Source organism: Nerophis lumbriciformis, linkage group LG04, assembly GCF_033978685.3.
Source record: "Nerophis lumbriciformis linkage group LG04, RoL_Nlum_v2.1, whole genome shotgun sequence".
NCBI lineage: Eukaryota > Metazoa > Chordata > Actinopteri > Syngnathiformes > Syngnathidae > Nerophis > Nerophis lumbriciformis.
The window spans coordinates 45,187,967-45,210,772 of NC_084551.2; the positions used below are offsets into that span (position 1 = coordinate 45,187,967).

Sequence of the window (22,806 nt, forward strand, 5' to 3'; positions counted from 1 at the left end):
CTACGTCTGTGTACCACTCTGTACAGCGGCGTTTTAAAAAGTAATACATTTTACTTTTTGAAACCGATACCGATAATTTCCAATATTACAATTTAAAACATTTATCGGCCGATAATATCGGCAGTCCGGTATTATCGGACATCTCTAGTTATAAGTGACAAATTGTATTATGACTAGTATTAAAATGTCTTCCTTTTTCTTATTACATCACTTTTTTTTTTTTTTTCCCTTACATTTCATTTTTCTTACATTTTTACTGTTGTTTTTTTCCCCCGACAATATGTTGCGGGCCAACAAACCCAAGCTGCTGTATGCAGTTGCCCCCTGGCTGCACTTTGGACACTCCTGAAATAACTAATACTAGTACATGTCGACACCTACAGTAGGTAAGGAATTCCTAAGGCTCCATTGGATCTTGCATGCGAAGAAGGTGGGAGGGGTTAATCATTTTGCAATGCATTCTGCTGAAAATGATGGAAAGCGCCACTCTACATAGCAACTGACGCTGTGTGAACAAAGTTGGAATTGCCACAAAACACATTTTAAGATATTCAACACTCTACTGCCATCTGGTGCACCCCCCCAAACTCGTTACACTTCTTGTGTCAGGTACACCGTGACGAATGGGGCCAAATGAATCCCCTTCCAACTGTATAACACAAAGCTGACACTAAGTTTTGTCTTAAACATGAGTAGTGCCTGTTTTCAGATTTTTTTTTGTACAAAAATAAATAATGTCACAATTATGCGGCCCTTGGTGGAGAAAGTTTGGACACGCTGGGTTTTAAACTGTTTAAATTCATACATCTGCCTGTAGTTTGAACAATGTCCAGTAGATGGCAGCCTTTTACCAGCTTTAGGTGCAATATGCATTCTGTTTCAGTATAAGAACACTTTCCAGTATATACTTCTTGTACATGAACATTCATTTTGTCATGACAATTTATTTTTTTTAGAGTACATTGGATATAATGCAATATTTTAAAGTCATTATATCATCTATTTAAAATACATACTGATTAAGCTCTATGTAGTGTTGGAAGCTGTGTGTTTTATTTGCCTGAAATATGAATTTAATATGAGTGTTGTCCGTCTATCTTTGTTGGCCCTGTGATGAGGTGGCGACTTGTCCAGGGTGTACCCCGCCTTCCGCCCGATTGTAGCTGAGATAGGCTCCAGCGCCCCCCACGACCCCGAAGGGATTAAGCGGTAGAAAATGGATGGATGGATGGATGTTCAGTACCAAACATGTATATCTTTTTTGGATTGAAGGAATAATTTTTGTTTTTCCATGAACTTTTACAGTATTCACAATATGAGAGAGAACCTAATTGCATTTAGACAGCAAATTAAATGTAAAAACAAACAGAGAAGGCCCCCTGCAGCCTCTTCAACAAATAATGTTCATTAAGTGGTAGAGTCCATTAATGCTTGTTGTTTTGCTGCTTTTTACTGCGTGCAGAATGTGAAAGATGACGGGCAGCACGTGTGGAGACTCAAGCACTTCAACAAGCCGGCCTACTGTAACCTTTGTCTCAACATGCTCATTGGCCTCGGCAAGCAGGGACTCTGCTGCTCATGTGAGTCTACACACACAAGCACACACACACACACACACAAGCACACATCCACACGCACATTTACTGTAACCAACAGTAAATGTGTTTGTATTGTAAATATTTATTTTTACTCACTACATTTAGTGAGCGCCTCATCTACACACACACACACACACACACACACTGCACATTGTATATTGTACACATGCGCAATACTAATACTAAGATTGATACAGATGCTAATGACAACTAGTCATTTCAATAAAACATAAATACATGGGATGGGATGAGGTCAAGTGTTCTATTATTTAGGGTGTATTTTTTAGGTATTTTATCATCATTTCCTTGTTCTAGGTATTGTTCTATTTAAAGTTTATTTTAAACTTGATGCTCATTCTGTTTAAAAAAAAAACAAAAAACCCACTTGTTTTAGTACATTTAGTTGAACCTAAGGTGTAAAGTTTTCATATATTTTCCGTAATATATATCTTAATATATTGTATATCTATATAGTTTAATGTTGACACACGCACACACACACATACACACACACACATATATATATATATATATATATATATATATATATATATACACTTCACGGTGGCAGAGGGGTTAGTGCATCTGCCTCACAATACGAAGGTCCTGAGTAGTCTTGGGTTCAATCCCGGGCTCGGGATCTTTCTGTGTGGAGTTTGCATGTCCTCCCCGTGACTGCGTGGGTTCCCCCCGGGTACTCCGGCTTCCTCCCACCTCCAAAGACATGCACCTGGGGATAAGTTGATTGGCAACACTAAATTGGCCCTAGTGTGTGGATGTGAGTGTGAATGTTGTCTGTCTATCTGTGTTGGCCCTGCGATGAGGTGGCGACTTGTCCAGGGTGTACCCCGCCTTCCGCCCGATTGTAGCTGAGATAGGCTCCAGCGCCCCCCGCGACCCCAAAGGGAATAAGCGGTAGCAAATGGATGGATGGATGGATATACAATATATTATATATTATTATATATATATATTATATAAATATAATATATATATATATATATATATATATATATATATATATATATATATATATATATACATATATATATATATATATATATATATATATATATATATATATACATATATATATATATATATATATATATATATATATATACGGTCATGTGATTTTTTTTTTTTTTATCAGATTAATTACACTCAAGAACTGTGAATAATCATGATTAATCACAGGTTATTATTTGCTTGCATAAATACATTTTCTGAAGAAAATACCCTAATAGTTGGATACAAATGCAAGCAGAATGTCATACGGTAACGTTTTCTAGATGTTTTACTGAACTGCCAGCCACTAATTTTATTCAAAACCTGGTGACAGTAAGTATAGTAAAAATAAAGTGCACATTTATGTTTTTCTTGTCTTAAATATAAATATTTCCTGCTTAACGTAACAGAATAAAAATACAAATATTTATTTAACAGAAGTCTGTCCTGCCTAACTTAAAACTGAATACATTCAGTGTCCATCTTTATGATGGAATATGTCAATTCAAACATCACTAAAAAAGAGGTGAGATAATTGTTGTGTATTAATATGACTGGCAGCATTTCAATTGTGCCATATTTATGAAGAAGATCTGATATGATGATCTTTTTTTTTTTTTAATGCAATAAAAACAAATTAAGAAATACCATATTTGCTGCACAACTGCTAGAAATTGTAAAAAAAAACATTTAAATGAAATAACGGTCGTTGTGATCGGCAAGGCATGGTGCATAATTAGAAACCCCCCACAAATATTAAATTTTTGTAATTGGTGTGGAATTGCATCAAATAAAAAGGTCAGTTTATTGTCACATTATTTCTCTGAAAGTGTGTTTTGGTAAGAAATGTTCTACATAGAATTGATGCGAGTAACAAGAATTCTTTGTTCTTGTAAGAAAGAAGACACGTCTACGCTCTTCATACACTCTCCAGGCAGATGCCTTTTGTTGCATTCGCTACCACGTCACTCTCCCACTTCAAACTGTAACTAAGTCCGCCTTTTTCAACCACACTGTCCTCGTGTCCTCTCCTCCAGTCTGCAAGTACACGGTCCACGAGCGCTGCGTGGCCCGCGCGCCGCCATCCTGCATCAAGACCTACGTCAAGTCCAAGAAAAACACCGAGGTGCGTCCAATTGGAGTGCGGCGCACTCGTCGGCACGCTTGGATCACACGCATTCTCCACGGGGCTCGGGGCGAGTGCCCCTCCACCCCTCGGTGGAGCCCAGAGTGCTCAGCGTGCTGCTTAGCTTTGCTAATTAGCAGGCATTTGTCACTCTTTCTTACTTCTTTTAATTGTTGTGCCACTGTTGTTCCATTTCTCACTTCTCCCGCCCTTCTCCTCTCTCCGCAGGTAATGCATCATTTCTGGGTGGAAGGGAACTGCCCCACCAAGTGTGACAAGTGTCACAAAACCATTAAGTGTTACCAGGGCCTGACTGGCCTCCACTGCGTTTGGTGTCAAATCACGGTGAGGACAAGAGGACACCTCGTTGTTGTTGTTGTTGACGTGCCGCTGCTTCTTCTTGTTTAGAGGTTGTTGTTTTTTGTCTTTTACACCTCACCTCACCAATTTACACTCACGCAAGACGACACGTTTAATGGCGGTGTGAGGGTGAAAATATGCAAATGAGCTGAAAACGTACACACATGTTCTTCTGCTGGAAAGAGTCGCAATAGTAATAACGCCGTCGCCTCTTGCAGCTCCATAACAAGTGTGCCTCCCACGTGAAGCCCGAGTGTGACTGCGGACCTCTGAGGGATCACATCCTGCCCCCCAGCTCCATCTGCCCCGTCGTGCTGGTGCGTGACACCTTGTTTTTGGCATCTGTCTCACACTGAGCCCAGACACTTCATTAGGCACAGATATTTATGCTCATAATGTTTTCCTTCATTGAAAAATATGTTTTTTATTGCCATGTGCAACTGTTGCAACACATTTTTCTTCAAACAATACTCAGTATGATGGCGTGTGGGTAAACGCCCATGCAAACATAAATGAGAAGACATATTTAATACACTTTGTTGCATAGGTGCACACAGTGTAGCTACGTGATTCTGTGAAATGATACGCGGACAAAAGTACCGTATTTTTCGGACCATAGTACGCACCGGGTCTATTTAGGTCTATTTTCATACAAGAGGCGCATTTTTTTTTTTCTAAATGTAAAACACTTCCTTGTGGTCTATTACATGTAATGGTGGTTCTTTGGTCAAAATGTTGCATCGATTATGTTTTACAGACCGTCTTCAAGCCGTTTTCTGGCCGTCTCTTCAGGATGCGCCGTTTTGTGGGCAGTCTTATTTACGTTCCTCCACTTCGACAGTGTCTTCACCTTGCATCTTTGTTGTACCGGTAGTTTTTAGTGCTTCCAAAGCGAGACTACTGACAGATATAAATTACAACTGTACGCTACTTTGTACAAACCCCGTTTCCATATGAGTTGGGAAATTGTGTTAGATGTAAATATAAACGAAATACAATGATTTGCAAATCCTTTTCAACCCATATTCAATTGAATGCACTACAAAGACAAGATATTTGATGTTCAAACTCATAAACTTTTCTTTTTTTTTTTGCAAATAATAATTAACTTAGAATTTCATGGCTGCAACGCGTGCCAAATAGTTGGGAAAGGGCATGTTCACCACTGTGTTACATGGCCTTTCCTTTTAACATCACTCAATAAACGATTGGGAACTGAGGAGACACATTTTTTAAGCTTTTCAGGTGGAATTCTTTCCCATTCTTGCTTGATGTACAGCTTAAGTTGTTCAACAGTCCGGGCGTCTCCGTTGTGGTATTTTAGGCTTCATAATGCGCCACACATTTTCAATGGGAGACAGGTCTGGGCTACAGGAAGGCCAGTCTAGTACCCGCACTCTTTTACTATGAAGCCACGTTGATGTAACACGTGGCTTGGCATTGGCTTGCTGAAATAAGCAGGGGCGTCCATGGTAACGTTGCTTGGATGGCAACATATGTTGCTCCAAAACCTGTATGTACCTTTCAGCATTAACGGCGCCTTCCCAGATGTGTAAGTTACCCATGTCTTGGGCACTAATACACCCCCATACCATCACAGATGCTGGCTTTTCAACTTTGCGCCTATAACAATCCGGATGGTTCTTTTCCTCTTTGGTCCGGAGGACACGACATCCACAGTTTCCAAAAACAATTTGAAATGTGGACTCCTCAGACCACAGAACACTTTCCCACTTTGTATCAGTCCATCTTAGATGAGCTCAGGCCCAGCGAAGCCGACGGCGTTTCTGGGTGTTGTTGATAAACGGTTTTCGCCTTGCATAGGAGAGTTTTAACTTGCACTTACAAGGTGACAGAGCTTTCGCCGTTGCTGCTCCCAAGCTCTGGAACGACCTACCCCTGAGTGTTAGACAAGCCTCCTCTCTTCCTGTTTTTAAATCTCTCTTAAAAACATACTTTTATTCCATGGCTTTTAACACTGAGTGATATCCATCCTGCAATGGCGCCCCATAATACACCTGCTGTGAACCTGTTTTTATGTTTTTATTTATTCTATTTTAATTTTTTTTTTTTTTTATCGTGTTCTGTTTGTGTTGTGTTTGCTTGGTACTCGTTTTATCTTTTAACCTGTTCATTGTACAGCACTTTGGCTACCCCTGTGGTAAATTTTAAATGTGCTTTATAAATAAAGTTGATTTGATTTGATTTGATTTACAGATGTAGCGACCAACTGTAGTTACTGACAGTGGGTTTCTGAAGTGTTCCTGAGCCCATGTGGTGATATCCTTTACACACTGATGTCGCTTGTTGATGCAGTACAGCCTGAGGGATCGATGGTCACGGGCTTAGCTGCTTACGTGCAGTGATTTCTCCAGATTCTCTGAACCCTTTGATGATATTACGGACCGTAGATGGTGAAATCCCTAAATTCCTTGCAATAACTGGTTGAGAAAGGTTTTTCTTTAACTGTTCAACAATTTGCTCACGCATTTGTTGACAAAGTGGTGACCCTCGCCCCATCCTTATTTGTGAATGACTGAGCATTTCATGGAATCTACTTTTATACCCAATCATGGCACCCACCTGTTCCCAATTTGCCAGTTCACCTGTGGGATGTTCCAAATAAGTGTTTGATGAGCATTCCTCAACTTGATCAGTATTTATTGCCACCTTTCCCAACTTCTTTGTCACGTGTTGCTGGCATCAAATTCTAAAGTTAATGATTATTTGCAAAAAAAAAAAATGTTTATCAGTTTGAACATCAAATAGGTTGTCTTTGTAGCATATTCAACTGAATATGGGTTGAAAATGATTTGCAAATCATTGTATTCCGTTTATATTTACATCTAACACAATTTCCCAACTCATATGGAAACGGGGTTTGCATTAGAAATGGCAACAGCGGAGGATGATTGCCCCACAACAAAAGGATAGAGAAAAAAACGGAGCTTATTGACTACGGCGCAGACGTGTGAAATTTTTTTGCATAATATGTCTCCTTATAGGTGCCATTTTGGGGTCTTTTTACACACACCATAATAATAATCGTATGTTGAAGCCGTAATGCTGCGCGGCTTCGTAGCTTACCGAAGTCGTACTAAAACATTTTGGCAAATTTTTGTTTAATGTTCTATGTTCTCAATGAAACATCAACGTTTTGGTGTTGTTTGCTTACGGGCACTTGCTAGCGTCATTTATTGAATAGACGTCATTCAAACATGCAGTCCACGCGTATCTCTTATGTGTGACTGCCATCTAATGGTCACACTTATCATTTCACCATGTGCCAAGAAAAAAATGCTTTGAGGTCGGAAAGCACAACCAGAATAGAATAATACAATAATATAATAAAAATAATATACTGTTGATTTTTGAGAAAATGAAATAATTTTAAGTGTGCCTTATCGTCCCAAAAATACAGTATTTAGTTTTTTTAAGCGCAATGTTTGGCCGCACGATAACAGTTAGTTAGTTTAGTCTTTACTTGAAGGGACAATGCACAGAAACATGAAGCTCAAAGACAGATATGTTCTGTACCAGATTATAGCTAAATAGCTCATTTGCATCTGCAGTCCCTGGTTACCTAAATTAAAGGGATACAAAAATCATGCAATAAAATTATGACAATAAAATCATACACAAGTATTAAGAAAAAAGTCATAAAATGCCCTTTCATGGACACATACTTAATATACAATACAACCACACCTCATTTACATCATCACACAAAGACAATACATGCTCTTGTTCACATCTGTCATCGTTTGTAAAAACAACCATGATTTTAACAGACACACCTCACAATTTACAACAAAAATGCTCTCATCGATAAATATAATACACATTAAGTTGACATGTCAAACAAGGTGCCCACCTTAGTGACTGTGTGAGCAGCTTTGATTTCTCCAAAGCCACTTTTTAACTTCAATTGTGAATGAAGAGTAATCTGTTAGACTTTTCAAATTTGTTGTGAGGTTGTTCCATTCCTTTATGGCTTTATAGGAAAAGGCTGATTGTGAAAAAAATGTTTTACATCTGGGTACGCTACACTGCCCCCTGGTGGAGGCTCGTGTGTTTCTAGTTGTCTCAGCAGATGTAAACTGGACAAAGTGTTTAAGTGGCGCTGGTGCAGTGTTATTTAGGATTCGATGGGCCATTCGTATTGATGCTAATCTTTGAATGTTAGCTAAATTTAACAATCTATATTTTTGGAGAACTAAACAGTGATGGTTTGGTTGTGGTTTTCGGTCAAGGATTATGAGCGATTGTTTGTGCAAAGTTTCCAATGGCCTCAGTGTCATTTTGCTAGCCTGAGACCACATGTTATACAATTATAAAAACGAGACATAATCATTGCATTAAAATAAGTTCGAGCTGGTATACAAAAATTAGGGGTGTCCCGATTTGATATTGATATCAGTTATCGGTCCGATATCACTAAAAAAGTATGGCATTGTATCGACTAGCATCTAAAATGTCCGATATACAGTAAGCTCCGATACAAGCAGTCCAGCAGCGCATTTATCTGACAGTTAGCATTTAAATGTCCTCCAATAAGCAGGAGAGGTGCTCAAAACATTTGTGATTATTCCAATTCTACATCGATTAATAAATAATACAATGTTTAACTTTTTTAAAACATTTTAAAAGAATCAATTTTAAAAAGGCGTTCTTTGGACCATCTCCGCGCTTACTCGCTGTGCGTATACGACACACGTCAGTAGCCAAAAATACCTTTTTAACCTGTACCTTGTTTTGAAAATATTCTGTTATCATTTTCATACCAAACCATACATTATGAAAATCGGTTTGAATCGAAAATCGTGTTAAATCAGGCATTGATTCTGAATCGAATCGTCACCCCAAAAATTGGAATCAAATCGGGAATCGTTGTAAGATTCCCATCCTTAGTAAGCACACAAGTTTGGTCTTTTAGTTATTTATTTTAATAAAGTAATTTAAAAACGATAAACATAGGCTTTAGGTTACTCTGAGCTTGCAGCTACACAACAGCTTAGCACATAATAGCACACAAGCTAGACATATGTAATGAGTGTCCTTAATTGAACAGTATTGCAGACTAAAACACCACATTTGTCAATAAAAAAGTATTAAACAACTATAGTTGCATGTTGGGATGGGTACCGAATCCTGCACTTTTTTGGCACAGACCAAATCCCACCGGTCCTATTAACGTAAAATGCAACAGTGCCATAATTCGCTAACTATTGTCAGCCAATCTTCCTCTAGGTAATGTTGCAATTTTCAATGCCAACAAATACATTGCCTCTAAAAAAACGTTCCAACGTAAGTAAAGTAAGACTCCACTCTTCCAAAGATGCTAAGATACATTGACTTTGATATTGACATGCTATTGATTAGCATGAACAATTTTACATGGCAATTTCAACACCTCCAAATGTGTTAATAAAAACCTGACCTAAGATGCACATTACAATCAAACAGCTAATGCGTAATGAGTACAATACTTACATTATTAACACTTTCTGGGGCGCAACAAAAACAAACAAAAAAACACACTATAAACTATACACTAGTGATACTAGCATCCTGGACTTGTAACTGTAATTGCAACTTCATGTCATACCTACTGTACATACTCAGAAATGTGATAATAAAACAAAATAAATCAACTGGACAGCAGTTATCATAATCAGCTCTTTTTAAATAGTTCACTAAAAATGTAGTTATACTATCAAAATTAATTTTATTTTTAACACACACAAAAGTACTGGAAATTTGTATTGTTGAGTACCGGTATCGATTCCTTGGTACCGGGGATTAGTATTGTAATGGTTCAAATGTGAAGGGTACTTATCCCCAGTTGCAAACTCCGAACACATATAAAAATTTTCCTAGGCAAAATCGTATTACTAAGTATCCAGTAACAAACGTGTCCGCATCATTCAGCTTACCTCGTCATGAGCTTAACTCGATTAATATGGTTACAAGGTGTCACCAAAACAAACAATTACCACTCCAGTTCAACTTAAAAACAGCATTAATCCATTCCAGACAGTTAATGATAAATAGGTTAGTGTGTTTCTTACTTAGCATTGTTTTTCTGTGTGATTCCTGCTGATAGAGTTGGTTATCGGCCAATACTCAAAGTTCCAATGTCGGTATTGTATCGAAAGTGAAAAAGTTGTATCGGGAATTTGTCACTGGAAAACTGAATCATGCAAAACTGAGGTACAACTGTAATATTCATTCACATAAGGAAAATACACTAAAACATGTTACATCATTGCTTGAATAACCCAGATATCATCCAGTCTGACAGTGTCGCTTTAGGAAGAAAAGTATCTTATGGAATCTTCGGCTTTACTTTCAGGAAAGACAGTCGACGCTGAGGAAGGACTCGCGGTGCAGCCAGTCGAGCCGAGGGAAGGTGCAGAGAGCCAACTCCGTCACTGTGGACGGCCAAGGCCTGCAGGTGATACTGGTCTGATTGGTGCAAGCACGATACATGACGTGTTTAATTGTGTACCTACTCAAAGTGAGCATACACAGTTGTGTTTCCATGCTAGCATTTAGTGTGACGCGGATATCCACTTGTGCGGGGCGACACCAGCCTCCCGCCGCGCGGCCCGCTTATCTCTGATATCTTGTCAGCCATTACACCGTCTGTGGCGACGGCTCGTCTATAGCAGACGCGTGATGAATCATATCCCGGCCACATCCGTCTCTGCCCCTCGCCGGCTAACCAGCGTAATAATCAAGATTATTATTTATAATTACAGGAAGTAATGGATCACTCTGGGCTGGACAGAGAGGTCGTTAATTCCCCCCCCGGCCTGCTTGGATTGCAGACAGGGGGAGTTAAGCGCTTCGTCTGTGTCAAGGGGCGGCAGCGGGAGGGGCTGACTGCAACGACCATGGCCCGTTCAACAGAGGGGCCCGTAGATTAGAGCTTGTTTGGGTTGGCGGTTTTTTAAGATGGGCCCGCGGCGCTTTGGGCTGTTCCTAGACACCGAGATGTACTCACCTACGTCACACCTGTGTGGCTCACAGCTTCTAGGAGCCACCTGCATGGTGTTGGGTAACTGCAATGACATTCGGGGTGCACAAAAAAAACGATTCCCATCCGAATCGCCATTCTTATTCATTCGGATTTTAAACCGATTCAGAACTTTTACAATTAATTTAAATTTATTTACATATATGTATATATATATTTATATTTATATGTACCGTATTTTTCGGACTATAAGTCGCTCCGGAGTATAAGTCGCACCGGCCGAAAATGCATAATAAAGAAGGAAAAAAACATATATAAGTCGCACTGGAGTATAAGTCGCATTTTCGGGGGAAATTGATTTGATAAAACCCAACACCAAGAATAGACAATTGAAAGGCAATTTAAAATAAATAAAGAATAGTGAACTACAGGCTGAATAAGTGTACGTTATATGAGGCATAAATAACCAACTGAGAACGTGCCTGGTATGTTAACGTAACATATTATGGTAAGAGTCATTCAAATAACTATAACATATAGAACATGCTATACGTTTACCAAACAATCTGTCACTCCTAATCGCTAAATCCCATGAAATCTTATACGTTTAGTCTCTTACGTGAATGAGCTAAATAATATTATTTGATATTTTACGGTAATGTGTTAATAATTTCACACATAAGTCGCTCCTGAGTATAAGTCGCACCCCCGGCCAAACTATGAAAAAAACTGTGACTTATAGTCCGAAAAATACGGTATACAGTAAATGTGTATATTTATGTGTATATAGTATATGTGTATAAATGTATGTATGTGTGTGTGTGTGTGTGTATATAAAAACTTTTTTTTTTTTCCAAAAAAGGTTATAGGTTATAGAAGCTCCTTGAAGCTTAAAAACCATGGCCACCAGGACACTGACACAAAGCGCTCCAGCAGCACGGCTGTTAACCCCTGATGCAGATGGCTCCTTCCGAGTAACGTTGGAACATAATAATTAAACTTGTAAAATAGTAAGAACCATGAGTAGAGATAAAGGATAAAATACAAGTAAGACATATGAAGATTAAGAACATTTAAAAATAAATAATAATGAATAAATAAATAAATAAAAAAGATAAAAATAAAATGAATATACAGTAAATATATAATAAATAAATAAAACTAAATAAGATCTTGCATAACTAATAAGATAAAAAGTAAAGTATGAATGACTTCAATACAATAATTAATATTAGGTAAAAGCCAAATCAAAAAGGTGGGTCTTAAGCCTGCTCTTAAAAACATGAACATTCTCCGCAGCCCTGAGGTCCTCTGGCAAGCTGTTCCATAGACGGGGGCCATAATGGTGGAAAGATGCCATCCTGTGACTTTGTGTCCTGACTTTTGGAATAATTAGAAGATGAGTGCCAGAGGATCTCAGGGCCCGGAAACGTTCATAGGGTAAAAGAAAATCTGAAAGATAAGAAGGCCCAATACTATAAGAACCTTAAAATGTATCCTGAAACACACAAGAAGCCAATACAGAGATTTTAAAACTGGTGTTTTAGGGGGCGGCATGGCGTAGTGGGTAGAGCGGCCGTGCCAGAAACCTGAGGGTTGCAGGTTCGCTCCCAGCCTCTTGACATCCAAATCGCTGCCGTTGTGTCCTTTGCCAGGACACTTCACCCTTGACCCCGGTGCCGCTCACACTGGTGAATGAATGATGAATAAATGATAGGTGGTGGTCGGAGGTCGCAAACTGGCAGCCTCGCTTCCATCAGTCTACCCCAGGGCAGCTGTGGCTACAAATGTAGCTTACCACCAACAGGTGTGAATGAATGATGGGCTCTCACTTCTCTGTGAGCGCTTTGAGTATCTAACAATAGAAAAGCATGATATAAAATCTAATCCATTATTATTATTATTATTATTATTGGTGTAATGTGAGCCTGCCTTCTGGTCTTCGTCAGGACACGTGCCGCTGAATTTTTTATATAATACATACATATACATGTATATACACAAATACAGTACATATCTACACTTATGTGTTTTGTATATATGTATGTAAATGTATGTATGTATGTATATATATATATATATATATATATATATATATATATATATATATATATATATATATATATATATATATGTGTAAGTGTATATATGTGTGTATATGTATTCATGTGTGTATATATATATTTTTAATTTTATTTAAATATATAAAAGTTTTTATTTGGTTACTTATTTTATATATGAATACATTTTTTTAAATATGTTTTTAGGCCATATCCATGCAATCAGAAGGAGCCTCTCTAACATGTAACGTTTTTTGAAAAAGTTTCATGATAATCATTATCCCAAATAATACATTGCGAGAATCGTGTTGAATTGAGAATTGATTCTGTTTCGAATCGTCACCCCAGGAATCGTGAATCGGATGAAATCGTTTGGTGCTCAAAGATTGACACCCCTGTATGACATGCTGTGATATATGAACATGTGCTTCAGTGCCATTCAGTAATGGACACATTCAGCCTTCAGTCAACTGATAGTATTCATAGTTGTCATTAATATGAGAAAAAATATTAGATTTAGTAGCCAACTTGTGCGCTCGCGACAGTTTTCCCGCCGTGCTGCTGCTGCTGCCGTTCCGGCATGCGCGTGCACTTGAATGTCGGGATTGCGCCTCGAAAGCAAATTCCCGCGAAGCTTCCTGCAGTCTCCAAACACTGACGCTTTGTTTTGACATCTCCCGTTCAGATCACAACAATAGAGGGCACTCATCCACTGTTGGTGTTTGTCAATCCGAAGAGCGGCGGGAAGCAGGGAGAGAGGTGAGCACTAGCACACACGCACACACACACACACACACACACACACACACACACACACACACACACACACACACACACACACACACACAGACAGACACACTGGCTATAGGGCAAGGCTCCCAAAATCCCGCCTCCAAACCACGAGCGCTGCGGGCTTACTCAGGCAAATATAAACAGCATAACATTTACCTAAAGTCAAGAGGGTCCAGCCCCCTACCCAAACCGCTCCCCCAATCCTTTCTGGCGACTCCCTCCTCGCAGCCCAGTCCAGGCTAATTGGGTTATTACTGAAACATCATCACTCGCTTCTCATTACGCCGGCCCCCCATTTGTTTAAATTATGAGATCAAAATATGACTTCAGCCAGTTGATATAATGAAATTGGAATTAAAATGAATTAGTCTTTCTAATGGCTTCTCCTCAAGGGGGTATGTCCCGCCCCCTTGGCCAGTCCGCCTGGCCCTGTCACCGGCATTCCCAGGTGTCTGAAATGTGTGCCTAATTGGGTCGTGTGATGTCCCTGCAGGATTTACAGGAAGTTCCAGTACCTTCTGAATCCCAGGCAAGTGTACAACCTGGCCAAGAATGGACCCATGCCGGGGTACGTACTGCAGCAAATGGAATGTCACTCGAACCTCTGCCAAAGCAGAACAGGACTAAATACGTGAAAAGGAATGAAGTGTAGTGTTTTAACGGTTCTTATGTAACGGATGACAGCTGGTGCAACCTTACTATTCAACTCTTAAAGGGGACCTATTATGCTTAAACAACTTTTTATTACTTACTAATACCTGTTATTGCGTATTGGCAATCTGCATAAGTCCCAAAAATTTGAAATCAAACTGTGGAAGCATGGCATAGATATTTATGAAATAATCTTGCCTCTTAAACACTGATCAAATATAAATTTACATACAATTAAGCAATGCTGGAATAAAGACATGTAAACAATTTAATAACAGATAATAATAATAATGTCTCTTTAATAAACTGCCAACACAATTTAACTGCAAATGAAAAATATGCTGCACCACTTTAGTCATGATTTTTGCGCTTAAAGAGGTCCTATTATGGATCTGCAAAAGTCCCGAAAATGTGAACTCAACCCATGGAGGCATGGTGGGGATATTTATAAAACAATCTTGCCTCAATCCTTCCTGTAGCAAAGCAATACTGAAGATGAGATCCCATTTATGTCTTATTTATATCTCCCTAGACATAAACAAGCAGTAATCAAGACCAAAGTGGTTTTCTCATTATTCTCAAACGATGTGTGACATCTCAAAGTTGTCTAACAGTTGTCTTTTTTCCTGATCTCAACTCAGACAAAAACGAGAGATGAAAGAGCTGGTTTCAAATATGTCTCAATTATGTCCCAGTGAGAGATAAACTTGGTTTGGTCTCTCACTACTCATTATTTGACTTCTCAGATGTCTCTTTTCTATTTCAGTAAAAAAGAAAACGTGTGTAATGCATTTTAAATGGCACGTTTGAAGTATACCTCCATCGTATTTCAGTTTATATCATGCCAAAATTGGAGAAAATAATTAATTTAGGGAATACAGATATGTAGTCTATATGGTTTATTTACCAAACCCAAAACCAGTGAAGTTGGCACGTTGTGTAAATCGTAAATAAAAACAGAATACAATGATTTGCAAATCTTTTTCAACCTATATTCAATCGAATAGACTGCAAAGACAAGATTCATAACGTTCGAACTGGAAAACTTTATTTTTTGCAAAAAGTAGTTCATTTGGAATTTGATGCCTGCAACATCTTTCAAAAAAGCGGGCAAATGTGGCAAAAAGACTGAGAAAGTTGAGGAATGCTCATCAAACACAGGTGAACAGGCTAATTGGGAACAGGTGGCTGCCATGATTGGGTATAAAAGCAGCTTCCATTAAATGCTCAGTCATTCACAAACAATGATGGGGCGAGGGTCACCACTTTGTCAACAAATGCGTGAACAAATTGTTTAAGAACAACATTTCTCAACGAGCTATTGCAGGGAATTTAGGGAGTTCACCATCTACCGTCTGTAATATCATCAAAAGGTTCAAAGAATCCGAATAAATCACTGCACGTAAGTAGCAAGTGTTACGTATGGGAGGAGTAGACGGCACAGACACAAGGACGTGTTATTAAACTCAATGATTTATTATATATATACTCTCTATATATAATAAATATAATAAACTAGGGTATGGAGTGTGACTGAGCAAAAAGGGTGTATATGTGTGAGACTATGTGTGTAGATTAGCTGCTGAGTGTTGGGCGAGAGGCGGAAGATCAGAGGGAGAAAGGCAGCGCTCAGAGGTCTGTGAGCCGGCAAAAAGTCGAGGATCGAGGGAGGCAGTCAGGTTGCTGGCACGGCCACTCTCCCAACCGCGCCACGGCGTCCCCAGGTAATGGTCTGGGAACCAGTCCGGGGGCAGGTGCCGGTCTGGGAACAAGTCCGGGGGCAGGTGCCGGTCTGGGAACCAGTCCGGGGACAGGTGCTGGTCTGGGAAGCAGTCCGGAGGCAGGTGCTGGTGTGGGAACCAGCCTTGGAACAGGTGCTGGTGTGGGAACCAGCCTTGGAGCAGGTGCTGGCTTGGGAACCAGCCTTGGCGCTGGTGCTGGCTCGGGAACCAGCCTTGGAGCTGGTGCTGGCTCGGGAACCAGCCTTGGAGCATGTGCTGGTGTGGGAACCAGCCTTGGAGCAGGTGCTGGCTCGGGAACCAGCCTTGGAGCAGGTGCTGGCTAGGCGGCCAGCCTTGAAGCGGGTGCTGGTAGTCTGGTTGGTGGATGCGGCCAGGCAAACTGAAAGACAGCTGGTATTGGTTTTGCTGGCCGCAACTGTGCTACCCCACCAGCACAGCCGTTAGGACTATCCCCCCCTCTGACAGTGGATGCCAGATGCTTCCTGCCAACTGAGGAACAGTCACTGAGGGTGGGAGGCGGGTGGTCGGGCGGAGGTTGAATTCTTCCATCCCTGCAGCACTGCTAAACAGTCCATGATATTGATGAGATGGGCTAGAAAATTTTTCCAAGGCGGTGAGCGAAAAGACACTGGGGGCGGGGCTATGGAAAACTGTGCCGTCTGGTCCCTAATTAATTTGACGAGAACGTACTGTTACGTACGGGAGGAGTAGAAGGCACAGACACAAGGGCGTGGTATTACCGTAAACTCAATGATTTATTATATATATACTACGTATATATATAATAACAAATAATAAATTTAATAAACTAGGGTATGGAGTGTGACTGAGCCAAAATGGTGTATATGTGTGAGATTATGTGTGTAGATTAGTTGCTGAGTGTTACCGTAGTGTTGGGCGAGAGGAGGAAGATCAGGGGGAGAAATGCAGAGCTTGTTGGTCCGTGAGCTGGCAGGAAGTCGAGGATCGAGGGAGGCAGTCAGAGTCCAGAGGGAGATCCAGGGAAAGTGAGACGCACAGCTCACTTCCGCTGCGGCATGCGCAGCGGCATGCGCAGCGGCATGCGCTAGCGCCGTAACAGGCAAGGCTGAAATTCAACATTGAATGCCCGTGACCTTCGATCCCTCAGGCGGTTCTGCATCAAAAAGTGACGTCAGTGTGGAAAGGATATCACCACATGGGCTCAAGAACACTTCAGAAAACCACTGTCAGTAACTACAGTTTGTCGCTACATCTGTAAGTGCAAGTTAAACTCTACCATGCAAAGCGAAAGACATTTATCAACAACACCCAGAAACGCCGCCGACTTTGCTGGGCCCGAGCTCATCTAAGATGGACTAATGCAAAGTGGAAAAGTGTTCTGTGGTCTGACGAGTCCACATTTCCAATTGTTTTTGGAAACTGTGGACATTGTGTCCTCTGGACCAAAGAGGAAAGTAACCATCCGGACTGTTATAGGCGCAAAGTTCCAAAGCTAGCATTTGTGATGGTATGGGGGTGTATTAGTGTCCAAGGCATGGATAACTTACACATCTGGGAAGGCACCATTAATGCTGAAAGGTACATACAGGTTTGGGAGCAACATATGTTGCCATCCAAGCAAAGTTATCTTGGACACCCCTGCTTATTTCAGCAAGACAATGCCAAGCTACGTGTTACAACAGCGTGCGTGGCTTCATAGTAAAACAGTGCGGGTACTAGACTGGCCTGCCTGTAATCCAGACCTGTCTCCCATTGAAAATGTGTGTACCCCGGACTGTTGAACAACTTAAGCTGTACATCAAGCAAGAATGGGAAAGAATTCCGCCTGAAAAGATTCAAAAATTGGTCTCTTCAGTGTTGTTAATAGAAAAGGCCATGTAACACAGTGGTAAAAATGCCCCTGTGCCAACTTTTTTGCAATGTGTTGCTGCCATTAAAAAAAAAAAGGTTTCTCAGTTCGAACATTAAATATCTTGTCTTTGCAGCGTATTCAATCAAATATAAGTTGAAAAGGATTTTCAAATAATTGTATTCTGTTTTTATTGACGAATTGTACAATGTGCCAACTGCACTGGTTGTGGGTTTTGTCCATCATCTACTTATTTGTTGATCTCTTACACACACACACCATGTACAATAACTCATTGACTACAATTCTGAGATTCAAAACTTAACCCAAACAGCCATGATATGCTCAAAAGACACCGTTTAAGACAGAGTTTCAGCTCAAACTCTTTGTGGATCCGTCCCGATACAGCATCTACATGTACATGACTTAAAAAAATTAAATACAAAATACCTCCTTCTATCAAAATGTAAAAATAGAGATAAAGGCATCATGTAATGACAAAAAGCTGACAAATTGATATTATTAAAGAATTTAAAAAACTATTTGTGTTTAGATAGATGGATAACGTTTATCTATAGCCTTTTTATTAGACATTACAAATGACATGGTGGTATTATGTTCACACCCCAACACTGCTTTGCCTAACAATCAGTAATCAATTATTACTATTATTATTATTATCAATATTGATAACAATAATCTTAATTATTACGTTGGCCATAATTGGCAGCCCTAGATCTCATACATGAACACTATTTTTTATCTATATGGACAAAAAGTGCAGTTACGTCTTATGGCCATCAGATTCCATATATGCACACATACACACATGCATACATGCATGCATGCTTGGAGTCCCTGCCTCGAAAGAAAATAATGTTTGCCTTGGTGCCGTTCCAACTTGCCTTGGTGCCCTAAAATATGAGCCCTCCTTTCAGGCAACACTTGCCTTGACCTTAAAAAGTTCAAATTCGAGGCCTGACAGTGCATTACTGTAAATTTAAAAACGGTACCATTAATTTTCACGGTACAATTCTGGTGACTGAGCTGGCAGGATTTCTTTAATTGTAAAATCTAAAGTCGTTTTTACAGTGCATTACTGTAAATTTTAAAACTCCACTGCTGTTATTTTTATGGTAAAAATCTGGTGACTGAGCTGCCAATTATTTTAAATCATAAAATCTTTGGTCATTGTTTTTACATTGCATTACTGTAAATTTAAAAACGCTACCCCTTTTTTTTTTACAGTAAAAGTCTAGCGACTGAGCTGACAGTTTTTTTTAAATTGTAAAATCTACAGTCATGGTTTTTACAGTGCATTACTATAAATTAAGAAAACGCTATCACTGTTATTTTTAACAGTAACATTTTGATGGCTGAGCTGCCATAGATTTCACGGTAAAAAAAAAAAAGGCAGCTAAGTCATCTGAATTTTAACGGAAAATCTACAATTGTTGTTTTTAAAGTGCATTACAGTAAATGTAAAAACTGACAGAGTGCCAGTTTCTTTTTACCATAAAATCTACGTTCAATGTTTTTTCTCATCTCATCTCTGCGCTGCTGACCCGTCTCCGCTCGGGATGGTGTCCTGCTGGCCCCACTATGGACTGGACTCTTACTATTATGTTGGATCCACTATGGACTGGACTCTCACAATATTATGTCAGACCCACTCGACATCCATTGCTTTCGGTCTCCCCTAGAGGGGGGGGGGGGGTTACCCACATATGCGGTCCTCTCCAAGGTTTCTCATAGTCATTCACATCGACGTCCCACTGGGGTGAGTTTTTCCTTGCCCTTATGTGGGCTTTGTACCGAGGATGTCGTTCTGGCTTGTGCAGCCCTTTGAGACACTTGTGATTTAGGGCTATATAAATAAACATTGATTGATTGATTGATTGATTTTCCAGCGCAATTTTGTAATTAACAAAACTATCACTGTTAATTTTGTGGTAAAATTCTGGCGACTGGGCTGCCAATTTTTTTTAATCATAAAATCTTCAGTAATTTTTTATTTTTTTACACTGCATTATTCTGAATTAGAAAATGGTACAACAATTTTTTTACTTTGACATTATGGTGACTGAGCTGTCAGTTTTTTTTTTTGTTTTTTTTGTAATAAATACAGTCGTTGTTTTTACAGTGCATTACTGTTAATTGAAAAACGGTACCCCCTTTTTTAACGGTAAAATTCTGGCCACTGAGCTGCCAGGTTTTTTTCTCTTTTATCGTAAAATCTACAGTTTTTTCTACAATGCGTTACCGTAAATTGAAAAAACGCTATCAGTGTTGTTTTTAATAGTGACGTTTTGGTGACTGAGCTGCCGTAGATTGTCGTCTTGATTTTACCGTAAAATCTACGATAGTTGTTTTTACAGTGTTTACTGTAAATGTAAAATACATACCACTTTTATTTTTAATAGTAAAATTTCAGCGACTGAGCTGCCAATTTTTTTCCAAAATAAAATCTTTGGTCATTGTTTTTACAGTGCATTACTGTGAATTGAAAAACGCTATTTCTTTTTTTACGGTAAAATTCTGGCGACTGAGCTGCCAGTTTAGTTTTTTTTATCGTAAAATCTACAGTCGGTTTTACAATGCATTCCTGTAAATTAAAAAACGCTAACAGTGTTGTTTTTAATAGTAACATTTTGGCAACCTAGCTGCCGTAGCTAGTCGTCTTAATTTTACCGTAAAATCTAAGGGCGTTGTTTTTATAGTGTTTAATGTAAATGTAAAAAACGTACAGGAACACTTTTATTCTAACATTTAAATTCTGGCGATTGAGCTGCCTGTTTTTTGTTTTTTTAATCGTAAAATCTACAGTCGTTTTTACAATTCGTACCATAAATTTAAAAAACACTATCAGTGTTGTTTTTAACAGTGACATTATGGTGACTGAGCTGCCGTAGATTGGCGTCTTAATTTTACCATAAAATCTACGATAGTTGTTTTTACAGTGTTTACTGTAAATGTAAAATACGTACCACTTTTATTTTTAACAATACAATTTCAGCGACTGAGCTGCCAATTTTTTTCCATAGTAAAATCTTTGGTCATTGTTTTTACAGTGCATTACTGTGAATTCAAAAACGCTACTCCTTTTTTTACTGTAAAAAACGTACAGGAGCACTTTTATTTTTAACTAGGGATGTCCGATAATGTCTTTTTGCCGATATCCGATATTCTGATATTGTCCAACTCTTTAATTACCGATACCGAATTCAACCGATACCGATATCAACCGATATATACGGTCGTGGAATTAACACGTTATTATGCCTAATTTGGACAACCAGGTATGGTGAAGATAAGGTACTTTTAAAAAAAATTAATAAAATAAAATAAGATAAATAAATTGAAAACATTTTCTTGAATAAAAAAGAAAGTAAATCAATATAAAAACAGTTACAATGAAACTAGTAATTAATGACAATTAGTAAAATTAACTGTTAAAGGTTAGTACTATTAGTGGACCAGCAGCACAATCATGTGTGCTTACGGACTGTATCCCTTGCAGACTGTATTGATATATATTGATATATAATGTAGGAACCAGAATATTAATAACAGAAAGAAACAACCCTTTTGTGTGAATGAGTGTAAATGGAGGAGGAAGGTTTTTTGGGTTGGTGCACTAATTGTAAGTGTATCTTGTGTTTTTTAGGTTGATTTAAAAAAAAACAAAAAAAAAACGATACCGATAAAAAAAAAAAAATGATACCGATAATTTCCGATATTACATTTTAACGCATTTATCGGCCGATAATATCACCAGGCCGATATTATCGGACATCTCTATTTTTAACATATAAATTCTGACGACTGAGCTGACAGTTTAGTTTTTTTCATCGTAAAATCTACATTCGTTTTTACAATGCGTTACCGTAAATTAAAAAACGCTAACAGTGTTGTTTTTAACAGTAACTTTTGGCAACTGAGCTGCCGCAGATAGTCAGCAGCTCAGTAAATGTAAAAAACGTACAGTAGCACTGTTATTTTTAACATATACATTCTGGCAACTGGGCAGCACGGTGGTACAGGGGTTAGTGCGTCTGCCTCACAATACGAAGGTCCTGGGTTCGCTCCTGCGCTCGGGATCTTTCTGTGTGGAGTTTGCATGTCACCCCCGTGACTGCGTGGGTTCCCTCCGGGTACTCCGGCTTCACCCCACCTCCAAAGACATGCACCTGGGGATAGGTTGATTGGCAACACTAAATTGGCTCTAGTGTGTGAATGTGAGTGTGAATGTTGTCAGTCTATCTGTGTTGGCCCTGCGATGAGGTAGCGACTTGTCCAGGGTGTACCCCGCCTTCCGCCCGATTGTAGCAGAGATAGGCTCCAGCGCCCCCCGAAACCCCGAAGGGAATAAGGGGTAGAAATGGATGGATGGATGGATTCTGGCAACTGAGCTACCAGGTATTTTACTGTAAAATCTAAGTTAGTTTTTACAGTGTAGCTCCAAAATGGCCCACATCCTTAATGGTTTCCTTTCAAGGCGTTCTGAAGTATCCATAACCAAAGCATGTAAACTTCAAATATGAAAATAAGAAGAAAGAAAGAGTTTTGAAAGTAGAACTCTTTAAATCGTGTCTTCTTTTTGGGATGTGTGTACAATCGCAGTGATATTCTGCATTGTTGGGACATAACTATCAG

The 22,806-nt window shown here is 39.2% G+C and overlaps 1 protein-coding gene across 3 annotated transcripts in view; it reads left to right on the top strand.

Moving 5' to 3' along the window:
- The window catches only part of dgkb (diacylglycerol kinase, beta), a 266,844-nt gene that overhangs the window by 124,037 nt on the left and 120,001 nt on the right, over positions 1–22,806 (top strand). For all 3 annotated transcript variants that reach the window (XM_061956152.1, XM_061956165.1, XM_061956159.1), the window contains 7 exons: positions 1,463–1,580; positions 3,644–3,732; positions 3,961–4,077; positions 4,311–4,409; positions 10,448–10,549; positions 13,820–13,893; positions 14,420–14,494. In XM_061956152.1, coding sequence (XP_061812136.1) covers positions 1,463–1,580; positions 3,644–3,732; positions 3,961–4,077; positions 4,311–4,409; positions 10,448–10,549; positions 13,820–13,893; positions 14,420–14,494 — 674 coding nt within the window. The remainder of the gene's footprint in view (positions 1–1,462; positions 1,581–3,643; positions 3,733–3,960; positions 4,078–4,310; positions 4,410–10,447; positions 10,550–13,819; positions 13,894–14,419; positions 14,495–22,806) is intronic.